General features: G+C 42.8%; 1 protein-coding gene across 5 annotated transcripts in view; it reads right to left on the bottom strand.

Moving 5' to 3' along the window:
- The window catches only part of ARID4B (AT-rich interaction domain 4B), a 2,504,499-nt gene that overhangs the window by 2,099,648 nt on the left and 384,443 nt on the right, over positions 1-20,408 (bottom strand). For all 5 annotated transcript variants that reach the window (XM_077486552.1, XM_077486551.1, XM_077486548.1 and 2 more), the window contains one exon: positions 1,108-1,198. In XM_077486552.1, coding sequence (XP_077342678.1) covers positions 1,108-1,198 — 91 coding nt within the window. The remainder of the gene's footprint in view (positions 1-1,107; positions 1,199-20,408) is intronic.

Below are 20,408 nucleotides of genomic sequence, written 5' to 3'. Positions count from 1 at the left end.
TGGGCATGCGTGTGTCACAGATCAGCTGCGGAGCTGATCTGTCTCACCTTTACTGCAGTGGGCCGGCTGGCATCTGTTGTCCACTGTCTGGTATTCAGCTCTGTGCACTCTACAGCTATGGGTGTCGACGCCCTTCACCTGTTGCCTAATATATGTTTCCTCATGCTACTTCCTGTCCAGCCCCTCATGTGCTTCTCTATTTAAATCCCTTCCTAACTAGTTACCATTGCTTGAGCAACGTTTGTTTCTGAAGCTCCCCTGCGTAACCTCTTTTACCTGACATCTCGTGAACTGATCTTCTGTGTACCGACCCGGCTTGTTCCGATTACGTTGTCTGCAGCCCGCTCTGACCTTGGCTCACTACCTGGCTTTCCTCATTTCATCCATCCATCCATCCCTGTCTACAGTGTCTTCTGGTACTTCCCTAGCGAGCAGGGTGAACCCGGGGGTCGTGACCTGGGGTCAGCACGCAGCTAAGTCCAAACCTTTGTGAGAGGGTCCCTGACGGAACACCGGCTGACTCTTAGATTCCACGCCCTGGGGGATCCCATGTCACCTGCTCGCCTGTGGGTTCGCTGTAAGTAGTACCGTGACAGCGCGATTTTAAAGCATGATGTGTTAGCATTTATTTACTCCGCATAAAATCAGTTATTATATTGTGTTTGTGTGCAAAATTTTTTAATAAATAATAGTTTTAATGAAAATGTGCATTTTAAGGTATTGTGTAACATAAAAAATTGCAACAAGCAACATTTCTTTGAAAATATATAACAAATAGCCAGATGTAAAAAATAATGAAGTGCTACAGCAATACCAGATTTATATTTAACCTTTGTAATAAGTCGATTTTAATATCGCTGCCATTCTCGTTCTTTATTTAATCTCCCAAATTTTGCCTATTAATGAGGGTTGAGAGTGTTGTCAAACACAACTGCTAGAAAGGTGTGCTATGGTATATTTTGGCTGTATAATAGCCCCAAATTTACTGTCACATAGTGCTGCCATTGAAAATGCCGTCAATCAAAGCCAGTGACGAGGGAGCGGGCGTTGGGGCGGTCATTACCTTTACAATCACTCAAATAAGAAAACCCCACAGATTAATCTTACCAACTGTGTACCAGCTTGCATCAGTTAATTTATTGATAACCGCTTCCTGATAAGTTCCATCTGGCCTTTTTATTTCTACCACAGCACCAACCTGTTAAAAAAAAAATAATAATACAATGCATGTTAAGTGTTGACCTTATATTTACATTTTTTAATACAAAGAACAGAACAATCAAGTGAAATCTTACAAGTCTTACAAATATACAGTTTTTCTCTTTTAACCACTTAAGGACCGGGTCTCTTTTTCAGACTCGGTGTTTACAACTTAAAACACTTTTTGCTAGAAAATTACGTAGAAACCCCAAACATTAGGGTTCTAACACCCTAGAGAATAAAATGACAATACTTTTGGTCATACCGTATTTGCGCAGCGGTCTTACAAGTGCACTTTTTTTGGAAAAAATTAATTTTTTGTATAAAAAAATAAGACAACGGTAAAGTTAGCCCAATTTTCTTTTATATTGTGGAAGATAATGTTATGCTGAGTAAATTGATACCCAACATATCACTCTTCAAAATTGCGCCCAATCGTGGAATGGCGTCAAACTTTTACCCTTAAAAATCTCCATAGGCGACGTTTAAAATATTCTACAGGTTGCATGTTTTGAGTTACAGAGGAAAGAAAAGAATTTGGGTCACTTTTATTCGTACTACAAGGAATGTAAACATCCCTTGTAATAGAAAAAAGGCATGATAGTTCCTCTTAAATATGAGATCTGGGGTCAAAAAGACCTCAGATCTCATATTTGGATTTAAATGCAAAAAAAATAAAAATAAAAGAAAAAGTTGTCCTTTGAAAAAATGACTTTGAAAAAATGTGCCTTTAAGAAGTATGGGCGGAAGTGACGTTTTGACGTGGTTTCCACCCTGCTATGGTATGGAGACAGGTGGGGGCCATCTTAGCCTCACTCGTCTCCATACCAAGGAAGTGATAGGACCCGATCGCCTCCGATTCTGCCGACGGCTCCGGTAAGCGGCGGAGGGTGCGGGGAAGCGGCGGGAGGGGCGGAGGCACCTGCCCGTTACCAAGATATCACTCTTCAAAAAAGGGAGGTACATAGTCGTGCGGCGGTCGGTAAGTGGTTAATGTGAGTGATATTTTCAGCCAAAATTTGTCAGTTAAGTTTCCAAATACAATGGTTAAAAATTTACCACGTTTTCAACCAAACTGGGGTGGCATCTGCTTTATATCTGTTACATGTCACATAGCATAACTTAGTTCAATTTTTTCTTTCTATTTTCCTTACAAAAATTCAGCTGCAATTTCTGTACTCTTCTGTATAGGTTTAAAAAGGGTGCTACAAGCATCACGCAAAGCCTTTTTACCGACACATGACTCAATTCCCATCAGCAGAGCAGCACATTAAGTGTCAGTGAGACACAGCTTCTACCGCGCTAATGCATTCCAATCACAGAATTACTCTCACTGCATCTACACTAAGGAGAAGGCACTATGCCCCACCTATACACCTATTGTAAAAAATGTAGAAACATTGTTTGGTTCTCTAACTTTGCTGTAGCTGTGATCGTCAGCTCTTGTGATGGGGAAGAGATTGGGTACAGGTCTGCTAGGGGAGGGGGCAGTCCCTGTTTCCAGGAGGACGACCGATTGGCCACTGCTAAAGCCAATTACAGTCCTGCTAGCCCTGCCCACCATCTGGAGGAAGAGGACTCGCTTGGTCGCGAGTTGTGATTGAGAAACCACAATCGGGTGACAGTGTGGATTTACTATTGAACTTCTGGAAACTTTGTTGAAACATATATATTTACACAGATACTTTTTGCTTAATGACTTACCTGTTTAATGACTGTTGGACTTACGACCAGCTCTCCCCACTTGAACAACGCGCTGTACATCATTGTATTGTACAGTACAAAATTTTCATTTGTGTTCTGTACTTATGCAAATTAAAAAGTTATTAAGTTGGAGTTGTGTTTAGACCTTTTTATTCACAATACAGTACAGTAGTTAAGAATGCTTAAAATATTGATTTCTTGTGATACCTCATTTAACAACCAATTTGTTTGACGACATGGTCGTTAAGTGAGAAGTACCTTTATACGGGTGCATCTCAAAAAATTAAAATATCAAAAATGTATTTCAGTTATTGAATACAAAAAGTGCAACTCATATTTTATATAGATGCATTACACGCAGAGTGATATTTCAAGCATTTATTTTTAGGATTATGGCTTACAGCTATAGCGAAAACACAAAATCCGGTAACCCAGAAAATTTAGATTACTAATTAAGGGATTTTTAATGCAAAAATGTTGGCTTACTGATAAGTATGTCCATGTACAGTATAGTATGCACTAAACCAATACTTGGTTGGGGCTCCTTTTGCATAAATTATTGCATCAATGCGGTGTGGCATGAAGGCGAACTGTGGTATTGCTGAGGCGTTATGGTAACTCAAATTGCTTTGATAGCAGCCTTCAGCTCATTTGCATTGTTGTTTAGTGTCTCTAGGGTTGCCACCATTTTCTTCAAGCCAAACCGAACACTTTAGCAGTGGCAATTTTTTAGGGAAGTACAGGCTATAAGATTGTAAAAGACTTGGGAAATTTTTAGTGGCCTGAAAAAGTACCGTAGTAATGCAGTGAGCATAGTTAACAGTGCACAGGGGCGAATTGTGAGTGTGATATGCACAGAATGTAGGGGTCATAAATATTTTGTTTACAAAATTCAGGGGTCAGCTATGTCCTAGAGAGAAGGCTAGTGCTAGCAGGGGGGTGGAGTAAGTTAGATATGTTCTGTGGGAGTCTTTGGGAAGGGAGAGGTCAGATATGTGCTAGGGGGATGTTTTGGGAGAGGAGAGGGCTAGAGCTACCGGGGGGGGGGGGGGGGTCAGCACTTTGGAAGGGTAGAGGACTAGTGCAAGATGAGGGGGTCTGATATGTGGGGGGGGGGGAGCTTTGAGAGGGCAGAAGGGTAGTGCAAGGGGGGGGGGGGTCAGATATATGCTAGGGCAGGGGTTGACAAATTTGCTTGGAATCCAGGAGCCAGCTTAAAAAGTTAGGAGCCAGGTCCGTGACGGCGATCCGGACCTGTCCCTGGCCTGACATGGAGACGAGTGAGGGAAAGATAGCAGCGCCGCCGTCGCCGCCCCCCCCCCCCCCCCGTCTCCAAGTCATTGCCCATAGCTCTTAGAGGGACATTTTATTATTTTTTTTCAAATTACAATTTTTTTTTCAATTGCATTTTAGTGTAAATATGAGATCCGAGGTCTCTCTGACCCCAGATCTCATATTTAAGAGGACCTGTCATGCTTTTTCTATTACAAGGGATTTTTACATTCCTTGTAATAAGAATAAAAGTGACAACATTTTTTTTAAAAGAACAGTGGGAAAAAAAAAAAGTTAAAATAAGCAGAAAAAATAATTTTTAAACGCGCCCTGTCCTTCCCGCATATAAAATCGGTGTTCGAACCACACATAGGAGGTAGCGCCGTGATCGGTAGAGCGAGAGCAATAATTCTAGCCCCAGACCTCCTCTGTAACTCAAAACGTGCAACCTGTAGAATTTTTTTAAACGTCGCCTATGGAGATTTTAAAGGGTAAAAGTTTGTCGCCATTCCATGAGCGGGTGCAATTTTGAAGCGTGACATGTTGGGTATCAATTTACTCGGCGTAACATTATCTTTCACAATATAAAAAATAATTGGGCTAACTTTACTGTTGTCTTATTTTTTTATTAACTAAATTATTTTTCCCAACAAAAGTGCGCTTGTAAGTCCGCTGCACAAATACGGTGTGACAGACAGTATTGCAACAACCACCATTTTATTCTCTAGGGTGTTAGAATAAAAAATATATATAATGTTTAGGGGGTTCTAAATAAAGGGAAGAAGAGGCAGGTAATATAAAACAGGCAGAGGCATTGCTGGTTTGTCATACCAACGGCGACCACAAGAGGGCGCCAGATTCCATAAGGAATCATAGGACCGCAGAAGGCCTCAAAGCCGCGGCCTAAATTTTCGGCCGCCGGCGGAACGGCCCGACGCAATCACGCTGGGGGGGTCCACAGAGACAGGATACCCCCAGCTGTGCTGCCCCAGGCGCGAGGTCGCTATTTCTAGTCGCCAATGCGACCTGGCGCCCGGGTTTTGTCGAGCCCTGTGCTAGGGGACAGTTTGCGAGTAGGGTTTCCACCTCATCCCTTTAAAACCAAACACATATTCTGAGGCTAATTTAATGCAGATAAGGCACTGAGTTTAATTACCAACTTAAGGAGCCACAGAACCTGTGTATTTAATAGGCGTTTGGTTTTAAAAGGGAAGAGGTGGCAACCCTATTTGTGAGGGGAGAGGACTAGTCCAGACAATGCAGCTTTGCTTATTAGAAGACTGCAACGGCATAAGCTTATTAGATTGAACACAAACTCTCCCCCATTTAGTAACCAGATTTTCAAGGACATAGTAGAATATACAGCTTTTTCTTAACAGAAATAGGTAGGAATCTACGACAAAGTGTGTAAAATCCCTTCAATGTACGTAGATCACCCAGAGGGAACTTTTTTTCTAAAAAGAAAAAAAAAAAAAGTGTACCTAATCTAAGCATAAATGGATCAAAATTCAGCCAGTTCAGCAGGTACCAGAACAATTTTGAACCATGCACGAGCACTGTAGTTGTACAGATGACAGAACCGATCAACTTCCGTACAACCAATCTGCTGGAAAATTTCAGCATGATCAGCACTGCAGGGTATGATCGGTGTATCAGAGAGATAGAGTAACAGAGAGGATTCCTTATACACCTCTAATGTGTGGATAAGGGAATCGGGTCAGTTTTTTTCATTCAACCCGATGGTTAAAGGAAAGACTGGCGCATCTTTATTCTTTAAGGTAATAATGCAAGCTTCCAGGAAGCCTTAGATCCCCTTGTATAAAGTTTAAAAGGGGCTTTATACAAGATTATTGTCTATAATCTGAGTACAAGCACACTTTAGGATTATGCCTATTGTACCCTACATGCCAGTGTAAATGGGTGCATCCAGTGAGAGGGCAGTAATGTTTTCTATGTGATTAGCAGTTCTTTCTTTTGAACCACCTGCAAGAGAGTTCGTTGAAAAATGTAAAACTATAGTTATTACCGCACCAAAACTTAATCTCCTGTTTGGATGGCATATTTGAAAAACACAGAAAAAATGAATTTTTGTCATATAAGAATAGGAATATTTTACATGAGATTAATTTAAATATCATGTTTCAGTACAGTGCAGGGCACAAGATCTTAGTCATGGGTTAACAACCATGAGCTATATGCAGTCAACTTCAAGTGACTGGACACTGGAAAAATTAAAACAGTGGGGGCACATGCACAAAGCGGAGGAAGATGGCGACATAGCCACCTAGCTCTGCACTGCTGGAAGCTTCCCCACGGCAAATCAGGCTCCATCTCTTGGATCGCCTCCCTGACAGTCGACGGAGCTTGGTGTCAGTCCAAGCTGCTGGTGATTATGCATCACGGCCAGAAGTGCAAGCATAAAACCAGGGCACACCCGAAAAGCTGCCCCCCTGTTAAAACAAGCAAACTGGTGCCTGCTCTCAATGAGACCACGTGGCTCTCTGCTGTGGACCCTGAATCCCGGGGGACAGCCTACTCCAGTTTCCTGCAGACCTGGAAACCCCAACAAACGATAACATGAAAGACATGCTCAAGAAAATTTGCTTCATTATACACAAGATCACAGCTGCCTACCACAAGCTTTCCTCAGATTTGGTTAACCACTTGCCGGCCCCCGCAGGCTGATTTACGTCGGCAGAATGGCACAGGTACGCAAAAGGGGGTAACCGTACATCCTTTAACTACCGCCTAGCAGACGCATGCCACTGGCAGTGCGCCGCAGGAAACGTGCAGGGTCCTGCAAACTCTGTTCACTGGCGGCCCGCGATTGCAAGGAGAGGCAGAATGGGGACATGTACACTTATTGCGATTTATTTTAGCAAAAATAATTAGAACACATATCAGCATAAAATATAGAAGACATTAGTTATTTTTTTTATTTTTTATGTGGATATTTATTATAGCAAAAAGTAAAAAAAAAAAAAAAAAAAAAAAAAAAAAAAAAAAAAGCAGTTTTTCTAAATTGTCCCCCTTTTTTTGTTTAACTGCTTGCTGACCGCCGCCTGTCAAATGACGGCCAGGCAGCGTGGCTCTTGTGGCAGGAGGCCGTCATATGATGTCCTCCCATTTAAACAGGGAATGCACGTGATTGTGCGCGCATATCCCTGTTCCTTCCCTGTTCCTTCGGTGGCGGCGTGTCACGGAGAAACCGCTCGCCACCGAGGGGGGAGGACAGGCTATGGCTGTTTACCACGTGATCGGCCGTGAAGTCACGGCCGATCACAGATGGGTACACCCCCACTGTGCACAGCAACACTGCTTGTCACCGACGCTGGTAAACAGCCATTGGCCGGCTGTTTACCCACATGATCAGCTGTGATCGCTTCACAGCCGATCACTAAATGTAAACAAACTGCGGTAGCGAGATGTTCTCCTCCTCACAAACCGATCGTGTTCATCATGTTACATCATGTTACACCAACACACACTGATTGCACCCCCCCCCCAATAAAGAGAACCTGTTACCACCCATCATAGTACCTGTCACTCACAGTACATCAGAGTACCTGTCACAGTCCATCAGAGTACCTGAGTACCTGTTACAGTCCATCAGAGTATCCGAGTACCTGTCACAGCCCATCAGAGTACCCGAGTACCTGTCACAGCCCATCAGAGTACCCGAGTACCTGTCACAGCCCATCAGAGTACCGAGTACCTGTCACCAGCCCCTCAGAGTACCCGAGTACCTGTCACCAGCCCATCAGAGTACCCGAGTACCTGTCACCAGCCCATCAGAGTACCAGAGTACCTGCCATCAGCCCATCAGAGTACCCGAGTACCTATTTGCAGCTCATGCCTCATAGAATATACATGTTTTCCTTCCAAAATGGGGTCATTTTGTGGGTAATTCCACAGTCCTGGTGCTCAAGGACCTTCAAAAGTGTGATGGGTAGGAATGAAATGAGATGTGTAATTTATGCATGTAGGAAGCCTGAAGGTTCTACTTCAATGTTCGGCCTCTCTATGTGACCAGGCTGTGTAAAAGTCCTACACATGTGGTATTCACTATACTCGGGAGGAGTAGCAGAATGTGTTTTGGGGTGTAATTTTTTCTATATACATGCTATGTGTTAAAAATATCTTATAAATTGACAACTTTGTGTAAAATAAAAAGTGTTTTCATTTTTTTTCCACATTTTCCAAAAACTTCTGGAAAAAAATGAACTGTTTAAAAGGCTCATTATGCCTCAGATTATACGTTGGTGTGTTAGCTTTCCAAAATGGGGTAATTTTGTGGGCAATACCATTGTCCTGGTACTCCAGGGCCTTCAAAAGTGTAATAGGTGGTTGTGAAATGAGATGTGTCATTTTTGCTTGTAGAACGCCTGAAGGTGCTACTTCAATGTTGGTGCTCTGTATGTGGCCAGGCTGTGTAAAAGTCTCACACATGTGGTATCGCCATACTTGGAAAGAGTAGCAGAATGTATTTTGGGGTGTAATTTGTTGTATGCATATGCTGTGTGTGAGAGATAACCTGATAATATGACAATTTTGTAAAAAAAAATTAAAAAATAAAACAAATCTTAATTTTGCAAAGAATTGTGGGGAAAAAATGACAACTTAAAAAAAACTCACCATGCTACTTTCTAAAAAATGGGTCATTTGGGGGGTAATTGTACTTTCCCGACTTGTGTCAAGAAATTAGATACACCTGATGTACTGAAGGCCTGATCAGATGTGATCAATTTTCAGTGATTGGTACCATAGTTTGTAGACTCTATAACTTTCACAAAGACCAAATAATATACACTAATTTTGGTTATTTTTACCAAAGATATGTAGCAGTATAAATTTTGTCCAAAATGTATGAAGGAAAATTACTAATTAGCAAAATTTTATGACAGAAACAAAGAAAAAGGAATTTTTTTCACAAAATTTACATTTTTTAAATTATAGCACAAAAAATAAAAGACTCACTAGTGATTAAATACCACTAAAAGAAAGCTCTATTTTTGTGGAAAAAAGGATGCAAGTTTCATATGGGTACAGTGTTGCATGACTGAGTGATTGTCATTCAAACTGTGAGCGCTGAAAGCTGAAAATTAGTCTGGGCAGGAAGGGGGTGTAAGTGCAATGTATTGAGGTGGTTAAAGTACAAAAAATAAAAACCACAGAGCTGATATAATACAACCTTACAGCCATTGCAATCTTCTAATAAGCAAAACTGCATTGTATGCACTAGTCCTCTCCCCTCACAAATAGGGTTGCCACTTCATCCCCCTAGCATATATCCAATCCCCCCCCCCTGCACTACCCCTCTCCTCTCTCAAAGTTCCCCCCCCCCATATCAGACCCCCTCACCCTCATCTTGCACTAGCCCTCTACCCTCCCAAAGTGCTGACCCCCCCCCCCCCACCACCCCGGTAGCTCGAGCCCTATCCTCTCCCAAAGCATCCCCCTAGCACATATCTGACCTCTCCCTTCCCAAAGACTCCTGTTCTGCCTAGCAACATGACAGATCTACTGCTCCCAGTGATGGGGAGCAGTGAGCTCTGTCATGTTCTAGTGAGCCCACCCCCCCCTTCAGTTAGAACACACCGAGGGAACACACTTAACCTCTTGATAGCCCTTTAGTGTTCAACCCCTTCACTGCCAGTGACATTTATATAGTAATCAGTGTCTATTTTTAGCTCTAATCATTGGACACTTTTGACATTTATACAATCTGTCAGCCGCAATATCACAGCCACGATAAAAAACGCAGCTCGCTGTTATTACTAGTAGAAAATAAAAATAAAAAAATGAATAAAAATGGCATAAATCTATCCCCCATTTTGTAGACGCTATAACTTTTGTGCAAACCAATCAATGTACACTTATTGTGATTTATTTTAGAAAAAATAAATAGAACACATATCAGCATATAATATAGAAGACATTAGTTATTTTTTTTATTTTTTATGTGGATATTTATTATAGCAAAAAGTAAAAAAGAAAAAAAAAAGAAAAAAAGAAAAAGCAGTTTTTCAAAATTGTTCCCCTTTTTTTGTTTAAAGTGCAAAAAATAAAAACCACAGAGGTGATCAAATACAACCAAACGAAAGCTCTATTTGTGGGGGAAAAAAGGGGTACAACATCACACGACAGTGCAATTGTCAGCTAAAGCGACATAGTGCCGAATTGCAAATCTAGTCAGGAAGGGGGGTACAGCCTTATGGGGCAGAAGTAGTTAAAGGCCTGAAAGAATTGGGGCACAGTGCCAATTAGTGTATGGAGTTGGCAACTACTGTGCTGGAAGGGCATGAGGCCAGAAGTGGACAGATTGATTGAGAGATCGGAGGATGCTGAAAAACCAGGCCCGTAAGGATAAGCTTTGTGTCCGAGGCATCCCTTTACTGACTTACAAGGTACGGTCACAGGCTTTTTTCCAGGAGCTGGCTCCTGATATTCTATTGGAGCACTTGGAAATTTATAGGATCTACAGAGCTCTTACGGCAAGCAAACCGATAGCCCTCCCAGGGACATTGTTATCACGTTTTACTACTATCACACCAAAGAGCGACTCTTACAGGCTGTTTGAGAGCATCAGGATCTTATATTCCAAGGCAACCCCCTACAGATATTTGCCGACCTGTCTCCTCTTACCATTTCCAAATGCAGAAATATGAAACCATTTCCTTGGATCCTTCAAACAAATGGCATTAAATACAGATGGGGCTCTTTCTCCCATCATGGCCGCCAGTTCTAGGCCTCCTCAGGAACTGAACTTTGACTTTCCGCCTTCGCAGGCTGGTGCCACCATTTTGACTTCACAACCTTGATCAGCTCAGCAGCCTTCAGCTCCACAACGTGGATCCTCGCAAACATACCTATGCAGCTCATAAGTTCTAAACTCTCTACAGGCACAGAAATTTCAGGAAGTCACACCTGGATGAGTCTACAGTCACATACAGCTTGAGTCCATTTATTAATTTTTATTTGCCCTTTGTGCAGACCTCTTTGGAGCATAAAAAAGCAAAAGATTTTTGATGTGCCAACCACCTCTGTTGAGTTGCTGATTCTTACTTAATTACATAGTAGGTGAGGTTGTAAAAAGACAAGTCCAACCTATGTGTGCGATTATATGTCAGTTGTTCAGGTGCTTATCTAATAGTTTTTTTAAACGATCGATGCCCCCACTGAAACCATCGCCTGTGGAAGGGAATTCCACATCTGTGCCGCTCATACAGTAAAGAACCCTCTACGCAGTTTAAGGTTAAAGCGCTTTTCTTCTCATTTTAATGAGTGGCCATCTGTCTTATTAAACTCCCTTCCGCAAAAAAGTTTTATCCCTCTTGTGGGGTCACCAGTATGGTATTTGTAAATTGAAATCATATCCCATCTCATGTGTCTCTTCTCCAAACAGAATAAGTTTAGTGCGCGCAACCTTTCTTCATAAGGCCCCTTCACACTGGGGCATCGGAAAAATATAGCCGCTCATTTTTTTCTGAGATTTTCAGCCACTAGCAGGGCACTTTTAACCCCACCTAGCAGCCAAAAAAATAACTCGCAAAGCACTACTGCAGCAGCGCTGCCCATTCATTTCAAGTGCTTTAGGAGCGTTGTATACCCTGCTCCAAAGATGCTGCTTGCAGGAGTTGCTTTAATGTCCTGCCAGGGCATCACCTCAGTGTGGAGCAGTTTTTCAGGTGCTATTTTTAGCCCAAAAGCACCTGCAAAATGCCTCAGTGTGGAAGAGGTCTTACTAATATCCTCCAGACCCTTTATTAGCTTTGTTGCCCTTCTTTGTAATCTCTCCATTTCCAGTACCACCATCCTGAGGACTGGTGCCCAGAACTGGACAGCATACTCCAGGTGAGGCCCGACCAAAGTCTTGAAGAGTGGGAAAATTATTGCTTTATCCCTGGAGTTAATCCCCTTTTTAATGCATGACAATATTCTGTTTGCTTTGTTAGCAGAGCTTGTCATTGCTGAGCCTATCATGCACTAGAACTCTCAGGTCCTCTTTCATCCTAGATTCCTCCAGATGTTCACCCCCTAGTGAGTAGATTGCATTCATATTTTTGTCACCCAAATGCATTATTTTACATTAAACCTCATTTGCCATGTAGCTGTCCATCCCATTAATTTGTTCAGATCTTCTTGCAAGGTTTCCAAATCCTGCAGAAAAGTTATTGCCCGGCTTAGCTTAGTGTCGTCAGCAAATACAGAGATTCAACTGTTTAATTTGTTCATAAATAACCTGGAGGCTGGGATAAACAGGATTGGTACCTGCACAGAACCCTGGGAAACCCCACTTTCCACCCCTGACCATTCAGAGTACTCCCTATTTATCACCACCCTCAGAAATCACCTACTCATCCTATGGTCCATGCCAACGGACCTTACTTTGTACAGTAAACGTTTATGGGGAACTGTGTCAAATGCTTTTGCAAAATCCAGATAAACCACGTCTACGGGGGCCTTCTTTTATCTAGATAGCAGCTCATCTCCTCATAGAAGGTTAAAAGATTGGTTTGTCAAGAATGATTCTTCAGAGGGGGCGGAGCCGGCGCGCAAGGAGCATGGACGCGTGAGGTCTGAGCTCCTCGCCATACGGGACATCCAGCACAGTTTACAGCAACGACAGACACGGACGAGCGGCAGATCTTCACTTCGGAAGACCCAGGGAAGTGCCCAGTCATGTCGCGGAGGAGGAGGGAGCGCTCTCAGCCCGGGAAAATGACGGACTTTTTCGGCCGGCCAGGCCACACAGGCAGGCAAGATGGCGCGCCCGGCGCACGTGTGTCACAGGCCGCGGAGGAGGCCTGCACGGAGGACGCTGAGGACGGCTGGGAAACTGAGTAGGCACAGGCACAAACATAAAGCACCGCAGGCCGTGTCCCCGCCCTCCTCCAGCACAAATAGCCCAGCTAAATCTAAGCCTAAGCTAACACAAGGGACGGCTGATAGAGCGGAAAGAGATACGGCTGCTATTGTTGATGAAACGCTGGAGTTTCAGGATGCAATCGCAGCTTTCCCCACAAATAATCAGCCAGTTATGGACTCCATCTTGAAGGACATGTTAGTCTCCCTGATGGGAGCAATTCACACTGACATGCTGCAGTTAGTGTCACAATGCAAATCTGAAGTGAGAGCGGTCAGTGACAGGGTCTCTCATATTGAACATAAGATGGGAGAATTTACAGATACGTTTAACAATATGGTGGATGTTCACAACGAACATGATGAGGACATATTCTGGCTTAAAGCTAAAGTGGCGAACCTTGAAGACCGCTCGAGAAGGAATAATGTTAAAATCAGAGGCATTCCGGAGACGGTTAAACCCCAAGAATTGATAGCACACCTCACTTCTATTATGCGTGAAATTTTACCAGATGTGTCGTTAGAGGAACTAACTATTGACCGCATCCATAGGCTGCCTAAGCCACAACACATTCAGGCGAAACTTCCCAGAGACCCTATTGCAAGGATACATTACTACAGGGTAAAGGAGAAGCTAATGTATGCTATAAGGCAAGCAGATCATCCCCCAGATTGCATCCAGGGACTTACGTTCTTTGCAGATCTGTCAGCTCACACTATGCAACGGAGACGTAATCTCCTGACTTTTTGTCCGACCCAGGATTTTGATGAATTTGAGTTGGTTAAAGATATCAACTTATTTGCACGAAAACTTATGTTTCGGGTCCTCTGTGACCAACCCCAATTGGAGATTGATGCCCATAAACTTGCCAATCCGCACTGGCAAGGAATGAGCCTCAATGATATAAAAGCCATGGAGGAGCTTATGGAGCTATGGGAGGAGGGACACATTGACGAGACTGACCTATTGGAAGTGGAGGCTCTATCCGCCTCCTCTTCGCCGGCTCGTCTGTCTGTCCCTCCTCCCTTGGCTCCTGTGGCCAAAACATACAAACCTAAATCTACTAACTTCCCAGCCCTGCAGGGGAACCCCAATATTTGGGCTTTCACCCAGCAGGTCATCGGTGAAATCAGAAAAACTCATTGGCACAAATCTGGGATATCTAATCTTACGGTTGAGCAAAAGGAAGCCCTCCGTTCCTTACAATTACAAACACAAATCACAATTAAGCCGTCGGATAAGGGGGGCAATCTGGTGGTGCTGGACAATCAGCAATATGAAGATATGGTGACAATTATTATCCAACAGGGAATGGTACAAAAAAATTCCTGACAGTCATGTCAAATATACCATTGATAGATTTAGGCATTTACTCAATTTAACTTATCATCAAGGCTTGATTACAAAACAGACCTGGGAATTTTTGAGTCCCAGAGAGCCTAAAACTCCCACCCTGTACGCATTGCTGAAAATCCATAAGCATGCCACCAGACCGCCTGGACGCCCTATTGTGTCTGGCAATGACTGTTTGACCGAGAAGGCCAGTGAGCTCGTGGACGATTTTCTTCGCCCTCATGTCGAGCGTCTGGTCTCCTATCTACAAGACACGTTGGACTTATTGAAGGCCTTAGAGGGCATATCAATCCCTCAGGGTGCTTGGCTTGTTGCCCTTGACGTTGAAGACCTCTACAACTCTATACCCCATGAGTTGGGGATATGATTTGTGGAGGGCTTCATTTCCGAGGGCGGCAACTGCACCCCTGAATATTCCAATTTTGTTTTGAGTCTCCTTAAATTTATTTTGGAGAACAACATCTTTATGTTTCGTGGCTCCCACTACCTCCAGGTGCAGGGTGTTGCGATGGGGACTAAATGTGCCCCATCGTATGCCAACCTGTACCTGGGGAGGTGGGAGCAACACCTTTTAGCGCAGGAGAATCTACGGGTTGCCTTTGACCAGGTCCCGATTCGGAGGCGCTACATAGATGTTTTTTTTGTTTGGACGGGATCTGAGAGAGACCTTTTGACTTTCTTTGAGAGTTTAAAGACCAATGAGTTTAATGTAAAATTTACATTAGAGAAGAGTCAAACTTCTCTTACTTTTCTAGATCTTCAAATTTTTGTTAATGCCGATGGCAGTTTGGGGTCTACTCTCTTTCGTAAGCCCTCAGCGGCAAATACGGTATTGCACGCCACCAGTTCTCACCCTCCACCCCTGGTCTCTAGCATACCCTACAGTCAGTACCTCCGATTGAGGAGGAACTGTAGTGATGATGTACTCTTTGAAAAGGAAGAAAAACTATTGCAGGAGCGTTTGCAGCAACGGGGTTACAGCCATAAGTGCCTCAAGCGCTCTTACATTCGATCCAAAAAACAAGACAGATCTATTCTGATCTATGGCAAAAAAAACCCTAAGAAGGATTTGTTCACTAGAGTAATTACTCGCTTTTCGGGGCAGCACCAGCAGATACGTGATGTTCTAAACAAATATTGGTACCTGCTACGTGCAGATCCTAAAATATGTAAGTTTGTGGGGGATTGCCCATCAATTACATATAGATGGTCCCAATCGCTTCGTGACAAATTGGTCCGGAGTCATTATACCCCGGCAGTTAAAATAAAGAGTAAAGAATCGGGCAGCAGACCTTTCCATATGTGCAATTTCTGTCGTTTTCTTTTTGCATCTAGGCACATTTTGTTGCCCAAGTCTATAGACCTAAATTCCTAGTAACATGTCAATCTATTGGAATAGTATAGCTAATGATATGTAACTGTGGGTCCTATTATGTAGGGAAGACCAAGCGTCCCTTTTTTTCCCGGATCAGGGATCATGTATCCCTGGTGCGAGCCAAGAAAATGGAGACACCAATAAGCAGACATATGGGTCCCTTTCATGCTTTTGATGAGACGTGCATGCATTTTTATATATATATTCTGTAATTTAGAATATTTGTTTTTTCACCCCTGTTCATTTCTTCCTCTAATTTCATTAATAAATAAGCATTATGTTATTGTTATTTTATATATATTTCATTTCAATTTGGTTGAAGGACTAGGGGGCTGAAATATCCACCTATACTTGCTATGATATACTAGTTCTCTATTTCTATTTTTTCTATTTTAAATTAAATTCCCAATTTTTTTGAGTCTATTTTGAAGAGTATTTTGAAATTATGGTCAAATAAATTATTTTTTTGGCCTTTTTACCTCTGTTTTTGGTATTTTATTACTATTATGGGGCACCTCTGGACCATGCTTGCATGGGTGCTTGGGGCTTTAATATGATCTCGCATTATTTGATCAATTTTTGCGAGGCTGTATTTATGTAAGTCCCCATCCTTTTCCTCAGCACTCGATTGGTCTATTATGCCATATAATTCAGGATTTTTTCCCCTTCACCTGGGAGCGTCAAACATGCTCTTCGGTGAAGTTGGACTTGATCCTTTATTGAGTTGTGTTTTTGGGTAGAGATTTGTTTTCAGGCATTTCTTCTTCCTTCCTTGCTCGCCTTGGTGACTAGTGGTTAAATACTCTTAATGCCTGCTCCCTCCCCTCTGATTTTCCATCTTAACCCATACATAGTACATTGTGGGTTTTCCCTCAGTTAATATGGCATTTCCTGTGTTTTACCTCCTTACGCAGGTGCAGGAGTTGTATTATTGGAATTCTCCTGTTTGCCATCACTGTGGATGGCTGCAGGACTTTCCAAAATGGCCGCCGTGCGCGGGTGACGACGGTCTACGTCACGGCACGCATGCGCGGAACACTCCTCAGTCTTTTCCGAAATTGATTGTTGAGGTACTTCCGCCCGCCTTCCGGCGGCGTTCCCAGACGCCGCTGTGTAGGGGGAAATGCTTTATAAGGCAGCGCTTTACTGCCTTTCACCCTCTCTGTGGAGGACTTTGTGCTTAGAAGGTCCGTACGTTCGAACTACAAGGTAGGCGGCTGACTGTCTCTGCTGCACCTAGCTTCGCTATTGTCTCTATATTCCTCATCAAGATACTTACCAGAACAGTCTGTTTTTATTTTGTTTTTTATGTGTACTAGACCTGATTTGCCTTTTTGCAATGCGAAGCTAATTTGATTCTTGATCTGAGCGGCCGGGTGATACTTCTCCTTTCTTTTTATGAAGCCGCAGATTGGCTGTGGCAGCCTTTGTCCCCTTCTTATGGGTTCATTTATCCAATTGATCCTATCAGGTAATTACTTCAAATTATCTATACATGTATGTATTCTGTATATATCCTTTTGCAATCGCTAAATTTGCGATTCCAAAGAGGAATACAATGTTTTTTATAAACTATATAGGGGGTTTTGTTCCCTTTCTCAGATTTTGCACTTAGACTGATATTCTGAAGCGTTTCCCTGCAAGCACTTATAGCCCGGATGTTCCCCATCCACCACTGAGGCTCTCCATTCTTTGCTATATGTTTTTTTTTTTTTATTGAATTATTGTGTGAACATACAGTGGGTGAGTATGTGATCTTTCTGCCCCTTTGATCCTGAACGACCTAGATGTCCTGTTTTCTGTGTATATATATATATAAATATATGATTTATGATATTTTTTTGTAGTAATCATATCTACCTCTTGGCTTCGCTTTGAAACCTTGATTTTGAATACTGGAATATGTACTTTATATTCAACTAATTCTTTTTATGTGTCTATCCATACAGTATCACATTTGTCAATGATTTTCAAAGCTCCTGAAGAAACTCGTCTCTGAGTGAAACATGTTGAGCACCATATTACATTGACTGAGTTCGTAAATGAGTCTTCAAAATCTCTATGTATTGTATGGATTTGTATCCATGTCGATAGGGCTGTTTTAGCAAAATGTGTTATCTTTTTGTATAATAAATTTCTAAGAATTTTTTTATTTAAAGTTCTTTTTGACTGATTACTATGTGATTTTCTTCATTACATGCAATGTTTGATTCCGTTAAAAGTCCCTTGAGGTTGGTTACCTCTCCCCATGCTTTACATTTCTAATTAAATACTTGGGATGTGGTATCGTTATGTTTTGGTGGCTTCACTTCACTCTTTAAATTTTGCAAATCCATGTGCGATTTAATCTTTCATTCTGTAAGTATCTATCCTAGTTTGAGCAATAAAATCTTGCCAAACTGTTCACCATTAGTCCCCTTTTTTAATAAAATTTTTGGTAAAACCATCCACACATGACTGGTAACATCTAGGGGAGATCTACATTGGATCCTGGTGTGAACTGCCATCCCTGGCCAGCATTCTAGCCTGAATGACCCCTAGACTAAAAAGCTAGGGGTCTAATCCATTTGGTGAGTAGGGAAACAGAAGGGGTGTGTGGCGCACCTTGAAGTCTGGAGCACAACTGCACTTTGATTGGAGCACATTGGACACTATTATATGAACATTTTTACTTATTTTCACAAATGTTTTTTTTTTATATTGTGAGTCCTGCAATTATGTCTACCTTCTACTTGTCAAGTGAAAAACAGTTTGTGTACAGCAGCTACAATCACTAGCATCACCTATTTTTATTCACTTCTAGTGCAAAAAAAATTATTATTATTATTAATATTATGTGTTAAGCTTACAACGCTTCTCTAATTATCTTTTATTCTGTTTGAGTATGTTCTCACTGCGGAATTGGAAAAAAAAATTCTTAGCTTGATCCTCCAGCTAACCTGAATATAGTCACTCCATGCAATTGGAGTGGATTTTGCATATTACATATTGTAAGTTTGGAATTGTCATCCTATTAGATCTGTTGTGTATGATTTAAAAACAAATAAAGCACTTTTGAAAAAGCTAAAATGAAAAACAGTGACATCTCCTATATATCCCCCAACTCACAGCAAGCCTCAATTATGTGGCAAATAATAGGGACATAATGAGTACAGAGGGGGGGGGACCCGTGTCCTGTACTCCATGGAATGTATTTTACCGGTAAAACACGGTCTGAGGGGGGGGCGTGGCTACCACGCGGCTGTATGGACGCATGAGACGGTAGCTCCGTTACACCGAGAGAAATACTCACTTTCCGGGGTGCTTTCGAGGTCTCATACTGGCATCATTTGACGGCATTTCTCCACCTCATCCCGCCGAGATGACCCGCAAACGCAAAAAAAAAAAAAAAACTTACCGCAACTGAAGAAATTACCACAATTCTTCCCGCGGAATCCTCGAGGCCTACTCCAAGATGGCGCTGACGGCGCCTCGCCTTCGGCTTCCAGCAGCTCCGGATCGGAGGCCCCAAGCCCGGATCTCCACAACCGATCACCGCATGGGTCTCCAGGGATGTCTACTCCGCTCTCTCGCAGCCCGGCAAAGTCCAAGCCGAGGATGACAGAGAACCCCCGACGCGGAACAGGTTAGTGGTGAGGGTGACCAGCTGGAGGATACTAGGGAAATCTCGGATACTATAGACATGTTCCCCACGTCTAATCAACCTGTATCCGACACTACTTTGAAGGACATGCTGGTCTCCCTACGCAGCACCCTACATAGTGATATGATGGACTGCATGAGGGGGTTCAAATCGGATATCAATGCACTGGGCGCGCGGGTTGATCATGTGGAGCACAAAATGGGCGAATTCGCAACTACCATTAACTCAGTAGTCGATGCCCAGAACCACCAATCGGAGGAGGTGGCATGGCTAAAAGCAAAAGTCGCAGATTTAGAGGATAGGTCCAGACGCAACAATATTAAATTGAGAGGCGTCCCGGAGCTGGTACTACCAGCGCAACTTCTCCAATATGCTCAGGAAATGTTGGGTGCCTTCTTGCCGCATCTACCCGTCTCTGATCTAGCGATCGACAGAATACATCGCCTACCAAAGCCATCACATCTCCCGGACAATATTCCAAGAGATGTACTGATGAGGATCCACTTTTTCCAGGTCAAGGAAAAGTTTACTTTGGCCTTCAGATCCAACAAACAACCCCCGGAACGCTATGCTAACCTTCAAGTTTTTGCAGATCTCTCACAGCATACAATGCAAAGGAGGAAAGCATTGCTGCCTATTACCAAAGCTCTTCGGAATCATGCCATTATCTATAGATGGGGATTTCCATGCAAACTAACCATCACCAGGGAAGGCCAAACGACGATGATTAACAATTTGGAAGATGGCCTGGACCTACTCAAACTCTGGAATATTCTCCCCTCTCAAGCCGACACTACCCCAGTACCTCTGTCGAAAATTTCGTCTCAAGATTCCTGGCAGGTAGTGGCACGTAAGAAAAAGGGCTCGAGTCGCACTTACTAGGCCCCCGGATACTTCGATTGACATCGAATATTCTTTCTCATGAATCTCTCGGTACTTGTGGAACTGTGCGAAAGTTGTTTTTTCCCCCCAAGTATATGACGGGCAGGAACACT

Source organism: Lithobates pipiens, unplaced genomic scaffold, assembly GCF_037356315.1.
Source record: "Lithobates pipiens isolate NorthernLeopardFrog02 unplaced genomic scaffold, aLitPip1_a1.2 Scaffold_18, whole genome shotgun sequence".
In the NCBI taxonomy this organism is placed as follows: domain Eukaryota; kingdom Metazoa; phylum Chordata; class Amphibia; order Anura; family Ranidae; genus Lithobates; species Lithobates pipiens.
This window is presented reverse-complemented; position numbering and strand designations above follow the sequence as displayed.